Here is a 17504-nt window from a genome sequence, read left to right on the forward strand (position 1 = left end):
ACCCTTAATTCCCCTGTCTATCTACCCGTGACTTAAATATATTCAGCGAGGTAGCCTCCACCACTTCAATGGGCAGAGAATTCCAGAGATTCACCACCCTTTGAGTGAAGAAGTTCCTCCTCAACTCCGATCTAAACTGCACCCCCCCTTATCTTGAGGCTGTGCCCTCTAGTCCTGCTATCCTTTCTAAGCGGGAAGAATCTCTCTACCTCTACCCTATCCATCCCCTTCATTATCTTATACGTCTCTATAAGATCCCCCCTCATCCTTCTAAACTCCAACGAGTACAGACTCAGTCTATTTAGTCTCTCTTCATAGGCCAACCCCCTCATCTCCGGTATCAGCCTAGTGAACCTCCTCTGCACTCCCTCCAAGGCCAAAATATTCTTGCCCAAGTGCGGCGACCAAAACTGCACACAGTACTCCAGCTGCGGCCTCACCAGTGCCCTGTACAGTTGCAGCAAGACCGCCCTACTTTTATATTCTATCACCCCCCCCCTCAAGGGGTGATAGTTACATTATCTTGCTGGAGATGGTCACTGCCTGGCTTGTGTAGCATGAATATTACTTGCCACTTGTCAGTCCAAACCGAGATATCATCCCGATCCTGATTCATTTGGACATGGATTGCCTCAGTATCTGAGGAGTTGCGAATGATGCTGAACATTGTGCAATCATTGGCGAACATCCTCACTTCTGACCCTATGATGGAGGGAAGGTCATTGATGGAGCAGCTAAAGCTGGTCGAGCCTAAGACACTTCCGTGGAACTCCTGCAGGGATATCCTGGAGCTGAGACGATCCACCTCCAATCACCACAATCAGCTCCCTTTGTACCGGGTGTGACTCCAATCGGCAGAGAGTTTTCCCCCGATTCCCACTGGCTTTAGTTTTGCTAGGGCTGGTTGCTTTGCAAGGTCAAATGTGACCTTGATGTCAACGGCTGTCACTCTCACTTTCAGCCCTTTTATCCATGTCTGAACCAAACTTGTGATGAGCTCAGGAGCTGACTGGCCCAGGCAGAAGCTAAACTGAGCGTCAGTGTGCAGATTATTGCTACGTGTTGCCTGATAGCGCTGTTGATGCCCCCATCCACTGTGATGGAAATACCCCAATAAATAGGAAAATTCTTACGTATTTAGGATACTATACTTTAGAAAATAGACCGCAATTGTTTATGATTCACATGGATGACTTGAAGTCGGGGGCCAAGTGTAGTGTATCAAAATTCGCAGATGGTATTAAGATGAGTGGTAGAGCAAAATGTGCAGAGGACTCTGAAAGTCTGCAAAGGGATATCGATAGTCTTAAGTGAGTGGGCGAGGGTCTGGCAGATGGAGTACAATGTTGGTAAACGTGAGGTCATCCATTTTGGTCGGAATAACAGCAAAATGGACTATTATTTAAATAGTAATAAATTGCAGCGTGCTGCTGTGCAGAGGGACCTGGGTGTCCTTGTGCAGGAATCTCAAGGAGTTGGTTTGCAGGCACAGCAGGTAATTAAGAAGGCAAATGGAATTTTGTCCTTCATTGCTAAAGGGATGGAGTTTAAAAACAGCGAGGTTATGTTGCAGCTGTATAAGGTGCTGGTGAGACCACACCTGTGATGTACAGTGCACAGTTTTGGTCTCCTTACTTGAGAAAGGATAGACTGGCACTGGAGGGGGTGCAGAGGAGATTCACTGGGTTGATTCCAGAGTTGAGAGGGTTGGCTTAGAACATAGAACCCTACAGTGCAGAAGGAGGCCCTTTGGCCCATCGAGTCACTGACTACAATCCCACCCAGGCTCTATCCCCATATCCCTACACATTTCCCCACTAATCCCGCTAACCTACACATCCCAGGACACTAAGGGGCAATTTTAGCACGGCCAATCAGCCTGACCTGCACATTTTTGGACTGTGGGAGGAAACCGGAGCACCCGGAGGAAACCCACACAGACACGAGGAGAATGTGCAAACTCCATGAGGAGAGACTGACTAGACTGGGACTTCACTCATTGGAATTCAGAAGAATGAGGGGAGATTTTATAGAAACATATAAGATTATGGGGGGAATAAATAAGATAGAGGCAGGGAGGTTTCTTTTTTCCACTGACGAATGAAATTAGATCTAGGGGGCATAGCCTCAAAATAAGGGGGAGCAGATTTAGGACTGAGTTGAGGAGGAACTTCTTCGCCCAAAGGGTTGTGAATCTGTGGAATTCCCTGTCCAGTTGAGGCTCCCTCGTTGAATGTTTTTAAGGCATGGATAGATACATTTTTGAACAGTAAAGGAATTAAGGTGAGCGGGTGGGTAAGTGGAGCTGAGTCCGCGAAAAAGATGAGCTGTGATCTTATTGAATGGCGGAGCAGGTTCCAGGAGCGAGATGGCCTATTCCTGCTCCTAGTTCTTACATTCTTATTACATTGAATGATGGATATCCAGAACTGATTTTAGCTGTTGCACTAAAGTCTTTTCCACTGGATTCTCTATTAGAACCAAGGCAACATTTTCCTAACCTTTGATAATCATTGATGCTGCAGTGTAAATATTCACTTTAAGTATATTGCAGGTTAAAGCTTTTTTAGCAGATTGTAAGTAAGTTAGCGGTGTATAAGATCTCTTACTGTGAGCAGTTTTGAGAATCCACCTCTCTTGTATTTTCTGAAAATGGGAAGATACAAATTTTTGAAGAGAGATTCCCCAGACCCTGATAATATCCAGGATAGTTATAACCTGACTGTTACATCATATAACTTAACAGGCTAAATAGAATCATAGAATCCCTACAGTGCAGAAGGAGGCCATTCGCCCCATTGAGTCTGTACTGACAACAGCCCCGCCTAGGCCCTATTCCTGTAATCCCACATATTTAGCACAATAATCCCTCTAACCTACGCATCCCAGGACATTAAAGGGCAATTTAGCATGGCCAACGCACCTAACCCACACAGTTTTGGACTGTGGGAGGAGCACCCGGAGGAAACCCACGCAGACACGAGGAGAATGTGCCATCTCCACACAGACAGTGACCAAAGCCGGGAATCGGACCCCGGTCCATGGAGCTGCGAGACAACAGTGCTTTAACCACTGTGTGTCCCTAGAAGAAGGTAATATTTTCCGATAGTCATCTTCCTCGTGGGGATAGTCATTCACTTTCTCAGACCCAAAATAAGTATCTGTGCGAAGTGGCCGATTTGAATGGAAGGGTGGGTGATTATTGAGAAATTGCTCCTGATAGAATTATAGAAACCCTACAGTGCAGAAAGAGGCCATTCGGCCCATCGAGTCTGCACAGAACACAATCCTACCCATATCCCTACCTATTTTACCCACTAATTCCTCCAATCTACACAACTCAGGACACTAAGGGGCAATTTTAGCACGGCCAACCCACCTACCCCGCACATCTTTGGACTGTGGGAGGAAACCGGAGCACCCGGGAGGAAACCCAGGCAGACACGAGGAGAATGTGCAAACTCCACACATTCCTTGTGGACAGGATATACCTGGGCAATTTTCAGTTAGATTTCACTGCCATAATTGTTCTGGAACAGCTTGGCTAGAGGCACAGCAAGTTCTGGGGCAATAACCTGTGTAAGCTGCGTAGATATTGCACCTTTAACACAGTAAAAAGGTCCCAAGCTGCTTCACAGCAGTGTTACCTGGCAACGTGAGGATATATTAGGGGCGGCTGACTAAGATCTTGGTCGAAGAGATGAGTTTTAAAGGAGTTTCTGAAAGGGGGAGAGGGAGGCTGAGAACTTAGGGAGAGAATTCCAGGACTTAGGAGCTCAGTAGTTGGAGTGATTAAACTTGGGAATATGCGAGAAGCTGAGAGAAACGGAAAGTTGGGAAATGAATCACCAACAGTAAATGTAGGACAGTGCAGGTTTGTCGAGAATGGGGATCTTGTATAGATTGGAACCAGGCCGTTGGTTGAGTTGACTCTCCTCACATACCGCCAACTCCTGTTTGATGCTCTCGATTGTGGCCTCGAGTGCCCTGGTACCACGGGTGGCCTCATCCTCCACAGCTTTCACTGTCTTCAGTAGGGACGTGACGTTCGTAACCATCACCTGGAGGGGGGGAGCGGTGTGAGTGGAAGGGGGGGGGTGGGAGGGGGAGAGAAAAACGTCTTGTTATTCCATTGTAATAGAAACAGGAGGCCATTCAGCCCCTTGAGCTTGCTTCAACCACCCCCCCCAGCGATATCAGGGCTGATCTGCATCTTCATTTCACCTCCCCACCTCCTGTCCCTTACCCTGCAAATATCCATCAATCCTCAAAACTTTCCATTCACCTCAATATCGAACATAGAAAAACTACAGCACAAACAGGCCCTTTGGCCCACAAGTTGCACCCATCATATCTCTACCTACTAGGCTTATCTATAACTCTCGATCCTATTAAATCCCATGTACTCATCCAGAAGTCTCTTAAAAGACCCTATCGAATTTGCCTCCACCACCACCGACGGCAGCCGATTCCACTCACTCACCACCCTCTGAGTGAAAAACTTACCCCTGACATCTCCTCTGTACCTGCTCCCCAGCACCTTAAACCTGTGTCCTCTCGTAGCGACCATTTCAGCCCTGGGAAATAGCCTCCGAGAATCCACCCTATCTATTCCTCCCAACATCTTATAAATCTCTATCAGGTCGCCTCTCAACCTTCGTCTCTCCAGGGAGAAGAGTCCCAGCTCCCTCAACCTATCCTCATAAGGCATGCCTCCCAATCCAGGCAACATCCTTGTAAATCTCCTCTGCACCCTCTCAATAGCTTCCACATCCTTCCTGTAATGAGGCGACCAGAACTGCGCACAGTACTCCAAGTGGGGTCTGACCAGGGTCTTATAAAGTTGCAGCATCTGACCCCAGCTCCCAAATAGCACCTTGTCCATTCCCCTGTGGGTGAAGACGTAGCCTTTGAACAGACTGACTGCAACTTGAAGGTTTTGTACCACGCCCTCCCCCCCCACCCCTGTATTCCCTCACTCCCACTCTTGCCCCGTAGCACCCCCCACCCCTCCACTCGCAGTCCTGCCCCTGCCCCGTGCCCCCCCCCCACTCTCTCCGCCGCACCTTGGCCGCACTCTTCAGCTGGTACATGGATGGGTCATCGGCGGGCTTTCCGGCTGCGCATTTGGTCGCGCTGATGAGGTCGGTCAGGGCCTTCGCGACGTCCTTCACCGCGTTGATTAGCACCACCTGGAAAACAGCACCAACTGAGCTCAGTCCGCAAACACAGCAAGATCCAATGGTGCAGAGCTCGTCAACCGTGTGGGCTGGGTTGGGATCGGGAAGATCCCAGCTCCTTCCCTGCTCTGCCCCCAGTGACCAGCAACCTTGAGCTGGGGACATTTCCCTGCATGGACTATGGTTGAGGAGGTGGGGGGTGAGGAGGAGGAGGAGGAGGAGGAGAGGGTATGGTGGGGGGATATGGGATATGGTAGGGGGAGGGATGGGGGGAGAGGGTGGGATATGGTGGAGGGTTCAATGGTCGCTGAGGGGAGTTCATGTGGTCAGTGCCAAGGGTGCCACTGAGTCTCAGGAGGAGGAAGGGGGTGGGGGAGGTGGTGTGGGGGTCCCGCGGGATGGTCAGTATTACAGTGACTATGCCTGGAGAACTATGACTGTCAGGCGATCTGAGCCATGTGGAAGGTCACCTTTGGGGATGGATCTCAGCGTGGGGAAATTGCCCAACAGAAATCTGCAACCCCCCCCCACCAAGGAATTACCATGCAACACTTAACGGGGAACTTCCCGAGGAGGGATGGAGGGGGGGTGTCCAATTTCTGGGGTACGCCCTGATATAAACCACGCCCCCCCCCAGCAAGGAAACAGAAGTTAATGGCCAAAAGAAATGATTGCCAGCAACTGACTCCCCAGTCGCGACACCATTCAACTCAAAAGAACTGCATTTGTGTAGCGCCTTTCTCAACCTCTGGACAGGCTTTACCACAAGTGAAGAGGCTTTGAGTTGTGCTGATGCAGGAAATACGGCAGCCGCTTCGAGTACAGCAAGATCCCGCAGGTGATAATGAGCAGGAAATCCGCTTTTGCGCCGTTCTTTGAGGGATAAGTATTGGTCAGGGATAACTCCCCCTACTCTTTGGAATTCTGTCACGGGATCTTTTACAGGATCTTGTATAATCCACCCGGAGAGGGCAAACGATCGGCCTCTGGTACAACTACGGCAGGCAGTAAGAACGGGCAGAGCCTTAGAATCATAGAACACTACCGTACAGAAAGAGGCCCTTCGGCCCATCGAGTCTGCGCCGAACACAATCTCACCCAGGCCCTACCCCCATATCCCTACATATTATACCCACTAATCCCTCTAACCTACACATCCCTGGACACTAAGGGGCAATTTAGTGTGGCCAATCAACCTAACCCGCACATCTTTGGACTGTGGGAGGAAACTGGGGCACCCGGAGGAAACCCACGCAGACACGGGGAGAATGTGCAAACTCCACACAGACAGCGACCCGAGCCGGGAATCGAACCCAGGACCCTGGAGCTGTGAACCTTGTGGCACCACTAAAGCTACAGTCTGTGGTGACAGACTGGTGCCCTGTTCCAGGAAACTAACAACAGAAACAGACAAACGCGTGTACTTTATCTGTCTCGTGTGTCCTTAAACATGGAAAACCCACTAAATCTACAGATGAACAACACGCTTACAGTTGAGTAAATTGCAAGTGGCAGGAATCATTCCTGTGTGCGCCTGACGTGCATCAGACTGATCCTACGCCTCTTGTTTGTGAATTGTGTCCCTTACCTGGGTTTCGGGATCATTGGAGCCCAGGCTGGCAGCTCCCTGTTTGACCACCTCAGCCAGCTGGGTGATGGTGCTAACAGAGGACTGCGCCGCCTGGGCGAGCTTCTCCTGGCTCGACGCAGCCCCCGACACCAGGAACTTGGTGTCTTCGACCAGAGCCTTTGCCGTCTTCAGGATGTTCTCCCTGTGCGGAGAAAAACACACATCGGAGGATGAGACAGCAAACGCTGGGAAAACCTCAGCAGGTCTGACGGCATCTCTGGCGAGAGAGAGAGAAGAGTCAACACTGAGTCAGAGCTCTGACGGAGGGTTATTCAGACTCGAAGCTGAGGCTCTAGTCTCTCGCCACAGATGCTGTCAGACCTGCTGAGATTTTTGTTTGAGATTCCAGCATCCACAGTATTTTAGCCTTTATCTTAGAAAAGAAACAGGTCGGCCAAGAAAATGAAGGAACCACAGGAGGTATGTCTGCGCTCACTGAAGCAAACTCGTTAGATTCACTCCATAAAAGTAACGAGCATTTTCAAAGCCCTGTACTGTTAAAGCATTTTAACCAATAAATAGAGGTCTATTTTAAGTTAAACAGAGCATCAACTATTCCCATAATAAATTCCAATGTAAATATATCACACTAAGCTCCTCAACAAACTATTGCCAGAAATGTCCACGCAATAACTCAATTGTTTCTCGATTCCAGCCAAAAACGTTCTGTCTGACCCTCAAGGACACTCTTTCAAGCACTGCAGCATTTTTCTGAATCAAAACTGCCATCCATCTTCCTTTCCTCCTTACCCGAATATCCAATAGCATCCCTACAGTGCAGAAGGAGGCCATTCAGCCCATCGCATCCGCCCCGACAACAATCCCACCTAGCCACATACTCTCATGCATTCACCCTAGCGAGTCCCCCTGACACTGAGGGTCAATTTAGCGCGGCCAATCAATCTAACCTGCACATCTTGAGCTGGGAGGAAACCGGAGCACCCGGAGGAAACCCACACAGACACGGGGAGAGTGTGCCAACCTCGCACAGACAGTGACCCGAGGCCCTAATTGAACCCGGGTCCCTGGCGCTGTGAGGCAGCAGTGTTAACCACATTATACCCAGGATAATTAAATATTCAATCGTCCCTGTGCCAGTATTTGGCACTGCATCAGTCGCCATGGGGCTGGTATTCCACCAACCTTCTGAACCACACTTGATGCATTTACACTCCAAAGGTCACTTTGCCTTTATCTTTTCTATGATTGCAGCTAATTCTGTATCTCTAATTGTAACTGGCTCACCTATTCTTCCGTGCATCTTACTTCTACTTTTTAATACAACATCCTGGTGCCCAAATCGCTGTCAAATTAGATTAAATGCTTAACTTTAACTTTATTATTTATTAGTTACAAGTAGGTTTACATTAACACAGCAGTGAGGTTACTGTGAAAATCCCCTAATCGCCACACTCCAGTGCCTGTTTGGGTCAATGCATCTAAAGAGCACATCTTTCAGAATGGGGACGGAAACCGGAGCACGGGGAGGAAACCCACACAGACATGGGGAGAATGTGCAAACTCCACACAGACAGTGGCCCGAGGCCAGGAATTGAATCCGGGTCCCTGGTGCTGTGAGGCAGCAGTGCTAATCACTGTGCCACCCTCATTCCCTTAGCACGAGTTAACCCACCACCACCAACCGCAAGGATTTTAGCCCCAACTCTATTCATACCCAATCTCTAACCCTCCTGCGCTGTATCTCCAGCCACATCATTAACCTGTCACATTCTGCTACTTCTACTCTCACTGGCTCAGGGCACTGGGAGGAATTCAGAGATTACTACCTTTGACATGCTGCTGCCTCAAGGCGCCAGGGACCTGGGCTCGATTCCCGGCTCGGGTCACTGACTATGCGGAGTTTGTACATTCTTCCCATCTCTGCGTGGGTTTCCTCCAGGCGCTCCGGTTTCCTCTCACAGGCCAAGGATATGGAGGTTAGATGGATTGGCTGTGCTAAATTGCCCCTTAGTGTCCATCGATGTGTAAATCGGGGGGATTAGCAGGGTAAATATTTGGGTTATGGGAAGAGCCTGGGTGGCTTGCTCTGTCAGAGTTGGTACAGACTCGATGGGCTGAAAGGCCTCCCTCTAACTGTTGGGATTCTATGATCCTTTCTCATCCCCCTTAAACTCTGACTTACAGAACCTCAACTCTCTTATTTCAGGTGTTGCTGGTTCCAAGATGGACAATATCTCCACCCCTTCCCCTTCTATTTGCAGAGCGTTCTCACTCTCTCTTCCTTACCCTGGCACCAGTGAGGGAAACATACTGATCTCACGTGGACAGCAGCAGAACTGCTGCTCTACCCTCAGTTATTGCACGATGCCACACTGAAGTCCGTTTCCTCATGGTGCCAGGCTCCTGCAAGCTGTCCGCCCTCTGACAGGTTTCCAGGTGGTTCCTGCACCCCGTGATCCTCCCAATCTTCCTCAGCTCAAATCATAACCACCGAATCCCGATTTCAATCCAACCCGAGACAGGCAGGAAAATGACAGCTTCATAGAATCCCGATAGTGCAGGAGGCCATTCGATCCATCGAGTCTGCACTGACCCACAATCCCACCCAGGCCCCATTTCCATCTTCCTGCTTATTTACCCTACTAACTTCCCTGACGTGCGGGTCAGTTTAGCATGGCCAATCCACGCAGATAAAAACTTTCAAATTTAAAAAAAAACTTTAATTTGTTAGTGTCACAAATAGGCTTACATTAACACTGCAATGAAGTTACTGTGAAAATCCCACACTCTGGTGCCTGTTCGGGTAGACTGAGAGAGAATTTAGCTTGGCTGATGTAACTAACCCGCACGTCTTTGGATTGTGGGAGGAAAGTGGAGCATCCGGAGGAAACCCATGCAGACATGGGGAGAATGTGTAGATTCCACCCAGCCCGAGGCCAGGAATTGATCCCTGGTCCCTAGTACTGTGAGGCAGCAGAGCTAACCACTGTGCCACCGTGCCGTCTCCCCCATCAGGGGTGTTGAACTCTCTTTAACCTGGGTCTTCTCTGATTTCAATGGAGCTCAAATTCAGGCAGGTCTCTTTGGGTGGCGAAGTTCAAATTGATGATGATGATTGATGGAATTTAATGTTGGCAAATGCGAGGTGGTCCACTTTGGTAGGAATAATGGTAGGAAGGATTATTACTTACTTGGCGAAAAACTGCAGCAGGCGACGGTGCAGAGGGACCTCGGGGTCCTTGTGCATGAGTCGCAAAAACCCAGCTTGCAGGTGCAGCAGGTGGTCAGGAAGGCGAATGGGATGCTGGCCTTCATAGCGAGGGGGATTGAATATAAAAGTAGGGAGGTCTTGCTGCAGCTGTATAGGGCATTGGTGAGGCCGCAGCTGGAGTACTGTGTGCAGTTTTGGGCGCCGTACTTACGCAAGGATATTTTGGCCTTGGAGGGAGTGCAGAGGAGGTTTACTAGGCTGATACCGGAGTTGAGGGGGTTGAGCTATGAGGAGAGGCTGAATAAACTGGGCTTGTACTCATTAGAGTTTAGAAGAATGAGGGGAGATCTCATTGAGACATATAAGATGATGAATGGGATGGATAGGATAGAGGTGGAGAGACTCTTCCCGCTCAGAAAGGACAGTAGGACTAGGGGGGCACAGCGTCAAGATAAAGGGGGGGCGGTTTAGAACGGAGTTGAGGAGGAACTTCTTCACTCAAAGGGTGGTGAATCTCTGGAATTCTCTGCCCGTTGAAGTGGTGGAGGCTGCCTCGCTAAATATATTTAAGACGCGGGTTGATGGGTTTTTGATAAGAGAGGGGATTAAGGGTTATGGGGAGAGGGCGGGAATGTGGAACTGAGCCACAACAGATCAGCCATGATCTTATTGAATGGCGAGGCAGGCTCGAAGGGCTAGATGGCCTACTCCTGCTCCTATTTCTTATGTTCTTATGATGAAGAAATGGAGATGTTATATTTCCAAAACTGAGGGGTGGTGCTTATTATAAAAGCTGCTCCCAGGCGACACTCCTGCAAAGTGCTAAATCGAAACAAACCTGCAGAGTTTCCACCTCTCTCTTTCTCACTCTGTAAACGCGCTCCTTCTGCCCTATTTCCTCATGAGGCATTCTCCGCTGACTCCACACTCCTTTGCCACGGCGGGGTCTTCAGCTGCCTTAACCCCCACCCTCCCCGTCACGTTCCCTGAAACACCCGCTGCCGTTGTAAACTCAGTTCCTCCCTCCCCATCACTGCAGCTTCCAGTTTGTCCACCTGGTTGGAGTTGGAGTTGGGGCCGGGGGGGGGGAGCTGAACCCACTAACCTGTGGTCCGCAAACGACTCGTCGTTTTCTGCGTTGAGAGTGCCAGCCGTGGCGAACATGATTGTGGTGTCCAGGTCACCGATGATGCCAGACACGGCGCTGGCTGCAGTAATACAGGCCTGCGTCCCTCTGTTGCCCGCTTGGAGGGCAGACAGGACTAAAGAAACCTGGGGAGAAAACGAGGTCCATTCAGGGACGAGGCAGCCAGAGTCTCGCTCGCACAGGCCTACAAAGAACAACACAGCACAGCCCTACAAGCCCGCGCCGCCATTTTATCATTCAGTGAGTGCCTCAAACCAATCCCCCTTCTACCTGTGACTTTTGTCTACCCCCATTGGACTCCACAATAGAGGTGTGCAAATTTAGAGAATTATAACCAGGTCGAGGGACGCCTAAGTTAGGGACGATTTGTTAACACCAAGTTAACTGAGAAAACTACACAGTGCAAACTAGTTCCTCCTTCGCTGGATCCATAATGTGGGAAAAGTAATGAAGAGAAACCGAACCAATTGTTGCTCCTGGTACCTCAGAGGCTCCGATTACTAACTGGAATTAATATCACAGAAATTCTAGTGCAGAAGAAGGCCATTCGACCCACGGAGTCTGCACCGACAACAATCCCATCCTATCCCAGCATAGTTACCCTCCTAATCCCTCTAACCTATCACATCCCGGGACACTGAGGCTTAATTTAGCACGTCCAATCAACCTAATTCGTGCATCTTTATACTGTGGGAGGAAACCCACGCAGACATGGGGAGAATGTGCAGACTCCACACAGACAGTGGCCCGAGCCGGGAACCGAACCCAGCTCCCTGGAGCTGTGTGGCAGCAGTGCTAACCACTGTGGTACTGTGCTGCCTCTGTCTTGGACTGCTTTATTGGTCTTAGAATCGTAGAAAATTTACAGCTCAGAAACAGGCCTTTTGGCCCCTCTTGTCTGTGCTGAACCATTTTTCTGCCTAGCCCCACTGACCTGCACTTGGACCATATCCCTCCACACCCCTCTCATCCATGAACCCATCCAAGTTTCTCTTAAACGTTAAAAGTTACCACTTTTATCCAGCAGCTCATTCCACACTCCCACCACTCTCTGCGTGAAGAAGCCCCCCCACTAATATTCCCTTTAAACTTTTCTCCTTTTCCCCTTAACCCATGCCCTCTGGTTTTTTTTTCTCCCCTAGGTCTTGTTGCAACATGAAATCTGATGAGGTAATATTAAAGATAAGATAGGATGGATAACAGAGAAATGGTTCACACACAAAGAAATTCCCTCCTGCAAATGGCAAGTAGAATCACAGAATCCCGACAGTACACAAGGAGGCCATTTGGCCCATCAAGTCTGCAGTGACCACAATCCCACCCAGACTCTATCCCCATAGCCCCACTTACTTACCCTGCTAATCCCTAAACATTTTGGGGTGAACTTAGCATGGCCAATCAACCTAACCCACACATCTTTAGACTGTGGAAGGAAACCGGAGCACCCGGAGGAAACCCACGCAGACACGGGGAGAATGTGCAAACTCCACACAGACAGTGACCCGAGCCAGGAATCGAACCCGGGTCTCTGGTGCTGTGAAGCAGCAGTGTGAACCCACTGTGCTACTGTCCCGCAGAAGATAATTGGTGGAAGATAAAAGCTTAAAGTTTTCTTTTTAAATGTATTTATTAGTGTCACAAGTAGGCTTAAATTAGCACTGCAACGCCATTACTGTGAAAATCTCCTAGTCGCCACACTCCAGCGCCTGTTCGGGTACACTGAGGGAGAATTTAGCATGCACCTAACCCACACATCTTTGGACTGTGGGAGGAAACCGGAGCACCCGGAGGAAACCCACGCAGACATGGGGAGAATGTTCAGGCCCTGCGCCTAAGGGTGGAATCGAACCCGGGTCCCTGACGCTGTGAGGCAACAGTGTTAATCACTGTGCCACCCCATCCATTATTACTTTTACATCTGATATGAAGGACCTTTGCTAACAGTGACAGAGACACAGAGTTTGGTCAGGTGTAATCTCACTGAATAATGCAACAGGATGGAGGGAATTTGTCCTCCTTCCCGCCCTCTGCTCCTGTGTAACTAGCCAACACTTAATTCACTCCAGTTTTTGGAGCTGTGTTTTACAGTTCGTAGGGGCTCAGGGTTATGTATAGTGTCGATACACAACAGCAATATTCTGAGGGGGCAAACCTCTGAGTTTATCACTCAGCAGATGGGCTAGGCTCCCTCTCGTTGTGGCATCTCAGAATGGAGACAGCATTGCAAATTGCTAAAAAATGGTATAATATCAATAAGGATGGCAATCAAAGAGAAGGGTGGCACAGTGGTTAGCGCTACTGCCTCAACAGCGCCAGGGACTTGGGTTCAATTCTGGCCTTGAACAGCGCAGAGTCTGCATGTTCTCCCCGTGTCTGCGTGGGTTTCCTCCGGGTGCTCCGATTTCCTCCCACAGTCCAAAGATGCACAGGTTAGATTGACTGGCCGTGCTAAATTGCCCGGGTGTCAGGGGGATTAGCAGGGTAAATATGTGGGGTTAGGCCCTGGGTGGGATTGTTGTCCGTGCAGGCTCGATGGACCGAATGCACTGTAGGGATTTTATGATGATTCTATGATCTAAATCCAAATCATTTTATAACGCGTTCAAACCGTTCCAGCTTACTGGAGAAATGATCTTTCCCGTCAGGCTGGGTTAAGCTTGTGTCACTGGCTTTTTTCTGCAAGATTAATTCTGCTGGCCAGTTTATCGTTATGCTGAAAGTGAATGTGATGACCTTGTGGTATTATTAATCCAGATACTCAGCTAATGATTTGAAACCCGCCACGGCAGATGGTGGAAGTGAACTCAATGAAAAATATCCGGAATTAAGAATCTCCTGACGGCCATTGGCAATTGTCGGGAAAAACTTGTGGGGAAATAGGAGGATCTCCTCATGAACCTGCTCCTGGTCCGGGAAAAGCTTACCATCTACAAGTGGGCAACCCAGGGGGCATCCAACCCAACTATCTACCAATACCACACCTACAGTTGCCGTCAGGTGTCCCTGGAAAGGGAACATGCAGAGTCCGAGGGCATGGTTAATGCCTTCCGTGCCCGCTGGGCACCGCAGGTACTGGGTGCATTACTGACTTTAGGGAAGGAAATCTGCCATCCTTACCCGGTCTGGCTTTCATGTGGCTCCAGAGCCACAGCAACGGGGTTGACTCTCAACTGCCCTCGGGCAACTATGGATGGGCAATAAATGCTGATGTGGAGATGCCAGCGTTGGACTGGGGTAAACACAGTAAGAAGTCTGACAACACCAGTAAATGCCGGCCAGCCAGCGATGCCCGTGTCCCAGAAATGAATTTTTAAAAAAGAGTGTGAGCTGACAGTCTGTTCCTTCCAGGAACACAAGGGTTGGAGACTCTGCGACTCTCTCACCTTCTCAGTCACAGCCCGAGCACACTCGATGAGCTCTCTCTTTGTAAAGCTGTCCGTGGGACTGATCTGAACCGCACCGGCTTTCTGGACGAGGAAGATGCAGCCGTGTCCGAGATCCTGCACTCGCGTTTTAATCTGGAACCCAATCTGCAGAGAAAAGGCAGCAGGTTACTCTCCGAAACCCGATCAAAGAGCTGCCATCGCACAGACAGCACTTCACACAAAACTGAGGGTGAGGATTGTTAGCTTAGGAACGGAAGAAAATCAGTGAGGTCTACCCAACTCTGCTCAGTGCATTCTGCCTCGAGTTAATTGTACATTCATTAGATTTAATTATTTGTAGGTTGGGGGCACTAATTAGCTTAAGCACATATAAAAAGACACCGGTTGAAGCTGAGGTGTGGATGAGGTAGGAGGCCTATGGCTGATACACTTGGCAGGCCCTGCTGCCATCTGGCAGAGGTCCCTCTTTCGGAGGGATCCTCCCTCACTATCTTGGGGACCGAGGGTGGGTAGTGGTGCACACAGCAGTTCCAAACAATAAAAGGTTAAATTGGACTCCCAAGACTCCCAAGTGACCTGCGACCTTGTGAGGAAGGACCACCTCCTCATGAACCCACTCCTGGCCCTGGCAAAGCTTGCCACCTACAAGTGGGTGACCGAGGGGGCCATCCGACCCAACTGTCCGCCTCTACCACCACTACAGTCATGGTCGGGTGTTCCTGAAGAGGGAACATGCAGAGTCCGAGGGCACCGTTAATGCCTTCTGTGCCCGCTGGGCACCGCAGGTACTGGGGGTGCGTGACTGAACCCTTTAATCACATTTTGATTCGATGTTTTAAGTTTCCTTTCCACTTTGCCTTCTGTTTTGGGCGGTTGCCCTCCTGTTGGGCACTGCCCCTTCTTAATTTATCACCTTGTTAATTTGAGTTAGTTTACTTGGTTTGCCAAAAAGATTGGTAGGAGGCGAATGTTTGTGATATTTCACTCTGAAAATAGATGGAAAGTATCATCCTGTTACCAACTGGGATTGGACACCGTACAGTCTTCCTGAATGGAACGTGGTCAAAATGTAGAGGGCGCCTGAGTGACAATGAAGCTGCGAAATTGTCACTAAAAACCCAAACTTATCATTAATGGCCCTAACTTCCTTGCCGGTGGAGGGGGTGAGGTGGTCTTTCCAACAGTTGAGTGACTATTACTGGAACACTGATGGAAGCATCCAAAGTTTGTGATTTCAAATGCATTTTCAGAAGCTCCCAGCAGAGGGCAATTGTCCAGAGCAAGTTACCGTGTATGGACAACTGCTGTGCAAATGCTTACCGATAAAACTCTATGTACATACTTCAGAGGAGATGCTGGGAGTCTTAAAGTGCATCAAGGTAGATAAATCTCCAGGATGAAGTCTATCCCAGGACGTTGTGGGAGGCCAGAGAGGAAATCGCGGGTCCCCTAGCAGATATTTGAATCACTGACAGCCACAGGTGAGCTGCCCGAAGATTGGAGGGTGGCAAATGGCGTGGCTTAAGGAGGGCCGCAGGGAAAAGCCTGGGAACTACAGGCTGGTGAGCCTAATGTCTGTAATGGGAAAGTTGGTAGAAGGTATTTTGAGAGACAGGATCTACAGGCATTTAGAGAGGCAAGGACTGATTAGGGACTGTCAGCATGGCTTTGTGAGTGGAAAATCATGTCTTACGAATTTGATTGTGTTTTTTGAAGGGGTAACCAAGAAGGTAGCTGAGGGCAGTGCAGTCGCGCTGTTTACATAGACTTTAGCAAGGCCTTTGACAAGGTACCACATGCTAGGTTGTTGCATAAGGTTAAATCTCACGGGATCCAGGGTGAGGTATCTAAGTGGATACAAAATTGGCTTGATGACAGAAGCCAGAGGGTGGTTGTAGAGAGTTGCTTTTCAAACTGGAGGCCTGTGACCAGCGGTGTGCCTCAGGGCTCAGTGCTGGGCCCACTGTTATTTGTCATTTATATTATTGATTTGAATGAGAATTTAGGAGGCATCGTTAGTAAGTTTGTAGATGACACCAAGATTGGTGGCATAGTGAACATGGTGGTTATCTCGGATTGCAACAGGATCTTGACCGATTGGGCCAGTGGGCTGACGAATAGCAAATGGAGTTTAATTTAGATTAAGGCGAGGTGATGCATTTTGGTAGATTGAACCAGGGAAGGACTTATTCCATTAACAGTAGGGCGATGGGGAGAGGAGAGTTATAGAACAAAGAGATCTACGGGTACATGTTCAGACCTCCTTGAAAGTGGAGTCATAGGTGGACAGAGTGGTGAAGAAGGCATTTGGGGTGCTTGGTTTCGTTGGTCAGAACATTGAATGTAGGAATTGGGACGTCTTGTTGAAGATTATAGATACTGCAGAAGGAGGTCATTCAGCCCATCAGATCTGCACCAATCATAATCCTACCTAGGCCCTATCCCCACAACCCCATGTATTTACCCTAGCTAGTCCCCTGAATTAAGGGACAATTTAATATTGCCAATCCACCTAACTCACAATCTTTGGACTAAGCGGAAACCATAACACCCCGAGGAAACCCACGCAGACACGGGGAGAACGTGCAGACTCCGCATAAACAGCAACGACTGAACCCAGGCCCCTGATGTGAGGGGCAGCAGTGCTAACCACTGTGCCACCTCAGGAAGTTGTACAAGACACTGGTAAGGCCACACTTGGAATATTGTGTGCAATTCTGGTCACCCTATTATAGAAAGGGTATTATTAAACTAGAAAGAGTGCAGAAAAGATTTACTAGGATGCTACCGGGACTTGATGGATTGAGTTATAAGGAGAGGCTGGATAGATTGGGACTTTTTTTCCCTGGAGCGTAGGAGGCTGAGGGATGATCTTACAGAGGTCTATAAAATAATGAGAGGCACAGGTCAGCTAGATAGTCAACATCTTTTCCCAAAGGTAGGGGAGTCTAAAACTAGAGGGCATAGGTTTAAGATGAGAGGTGAGAGA

The 17504-nt window shown here is 49.2% G+C and overlaps 1 protein-coding gene across 1 annotated transcript in view; it reads right to left on the reverse strand.

Annotated features, from left to right (window-relative positions):
• Positions 1–17504, reverse strand: part of LOC145339197 (talin-2) — a gene marked incomplete at both ends in the record, with an annotated part of 176335 nt that overhangs the window by 17765 nt on the left and 141066 nt on the right. The window contains 5 exons of the mRNA XM_080183582.1: positions 3945–4061; positions 5067–5192; positions 6769–6952; positions 11088–11254; positions 14513–14659. Coding sequence (XP_080039708.1) covers positions 3945–4061; positions 5067–5192; positions 6769–6952; positions 11088–11254; positions 14513–14659 — 741 coding nt within the window. The remainder of the gene's footprint in view (positions 1–3944; positions 4062–5066; positions 5193–6768; positions 6953–11087; positions 11255–14512; positions 14660–17504) is intronic.

The sequence above is a fragment of the Carcharhinus amblyrhynchos genome, unplaced genomic scaffold (genome assembly GCF_965287045.1).
Source record: "Carcharhinus amblyrhynchos unplaced genomic scaffold, sCarAmb.v2.hapA chromosome_338, whole genome shotgun sequence".
NCBI lineage: Eukaryota > Metazoa > Chordata > Chondrichthyes > Carcharhiniformes > Carcharhinidae > Carcharhinus > Carcharhinus amblyrhynchos.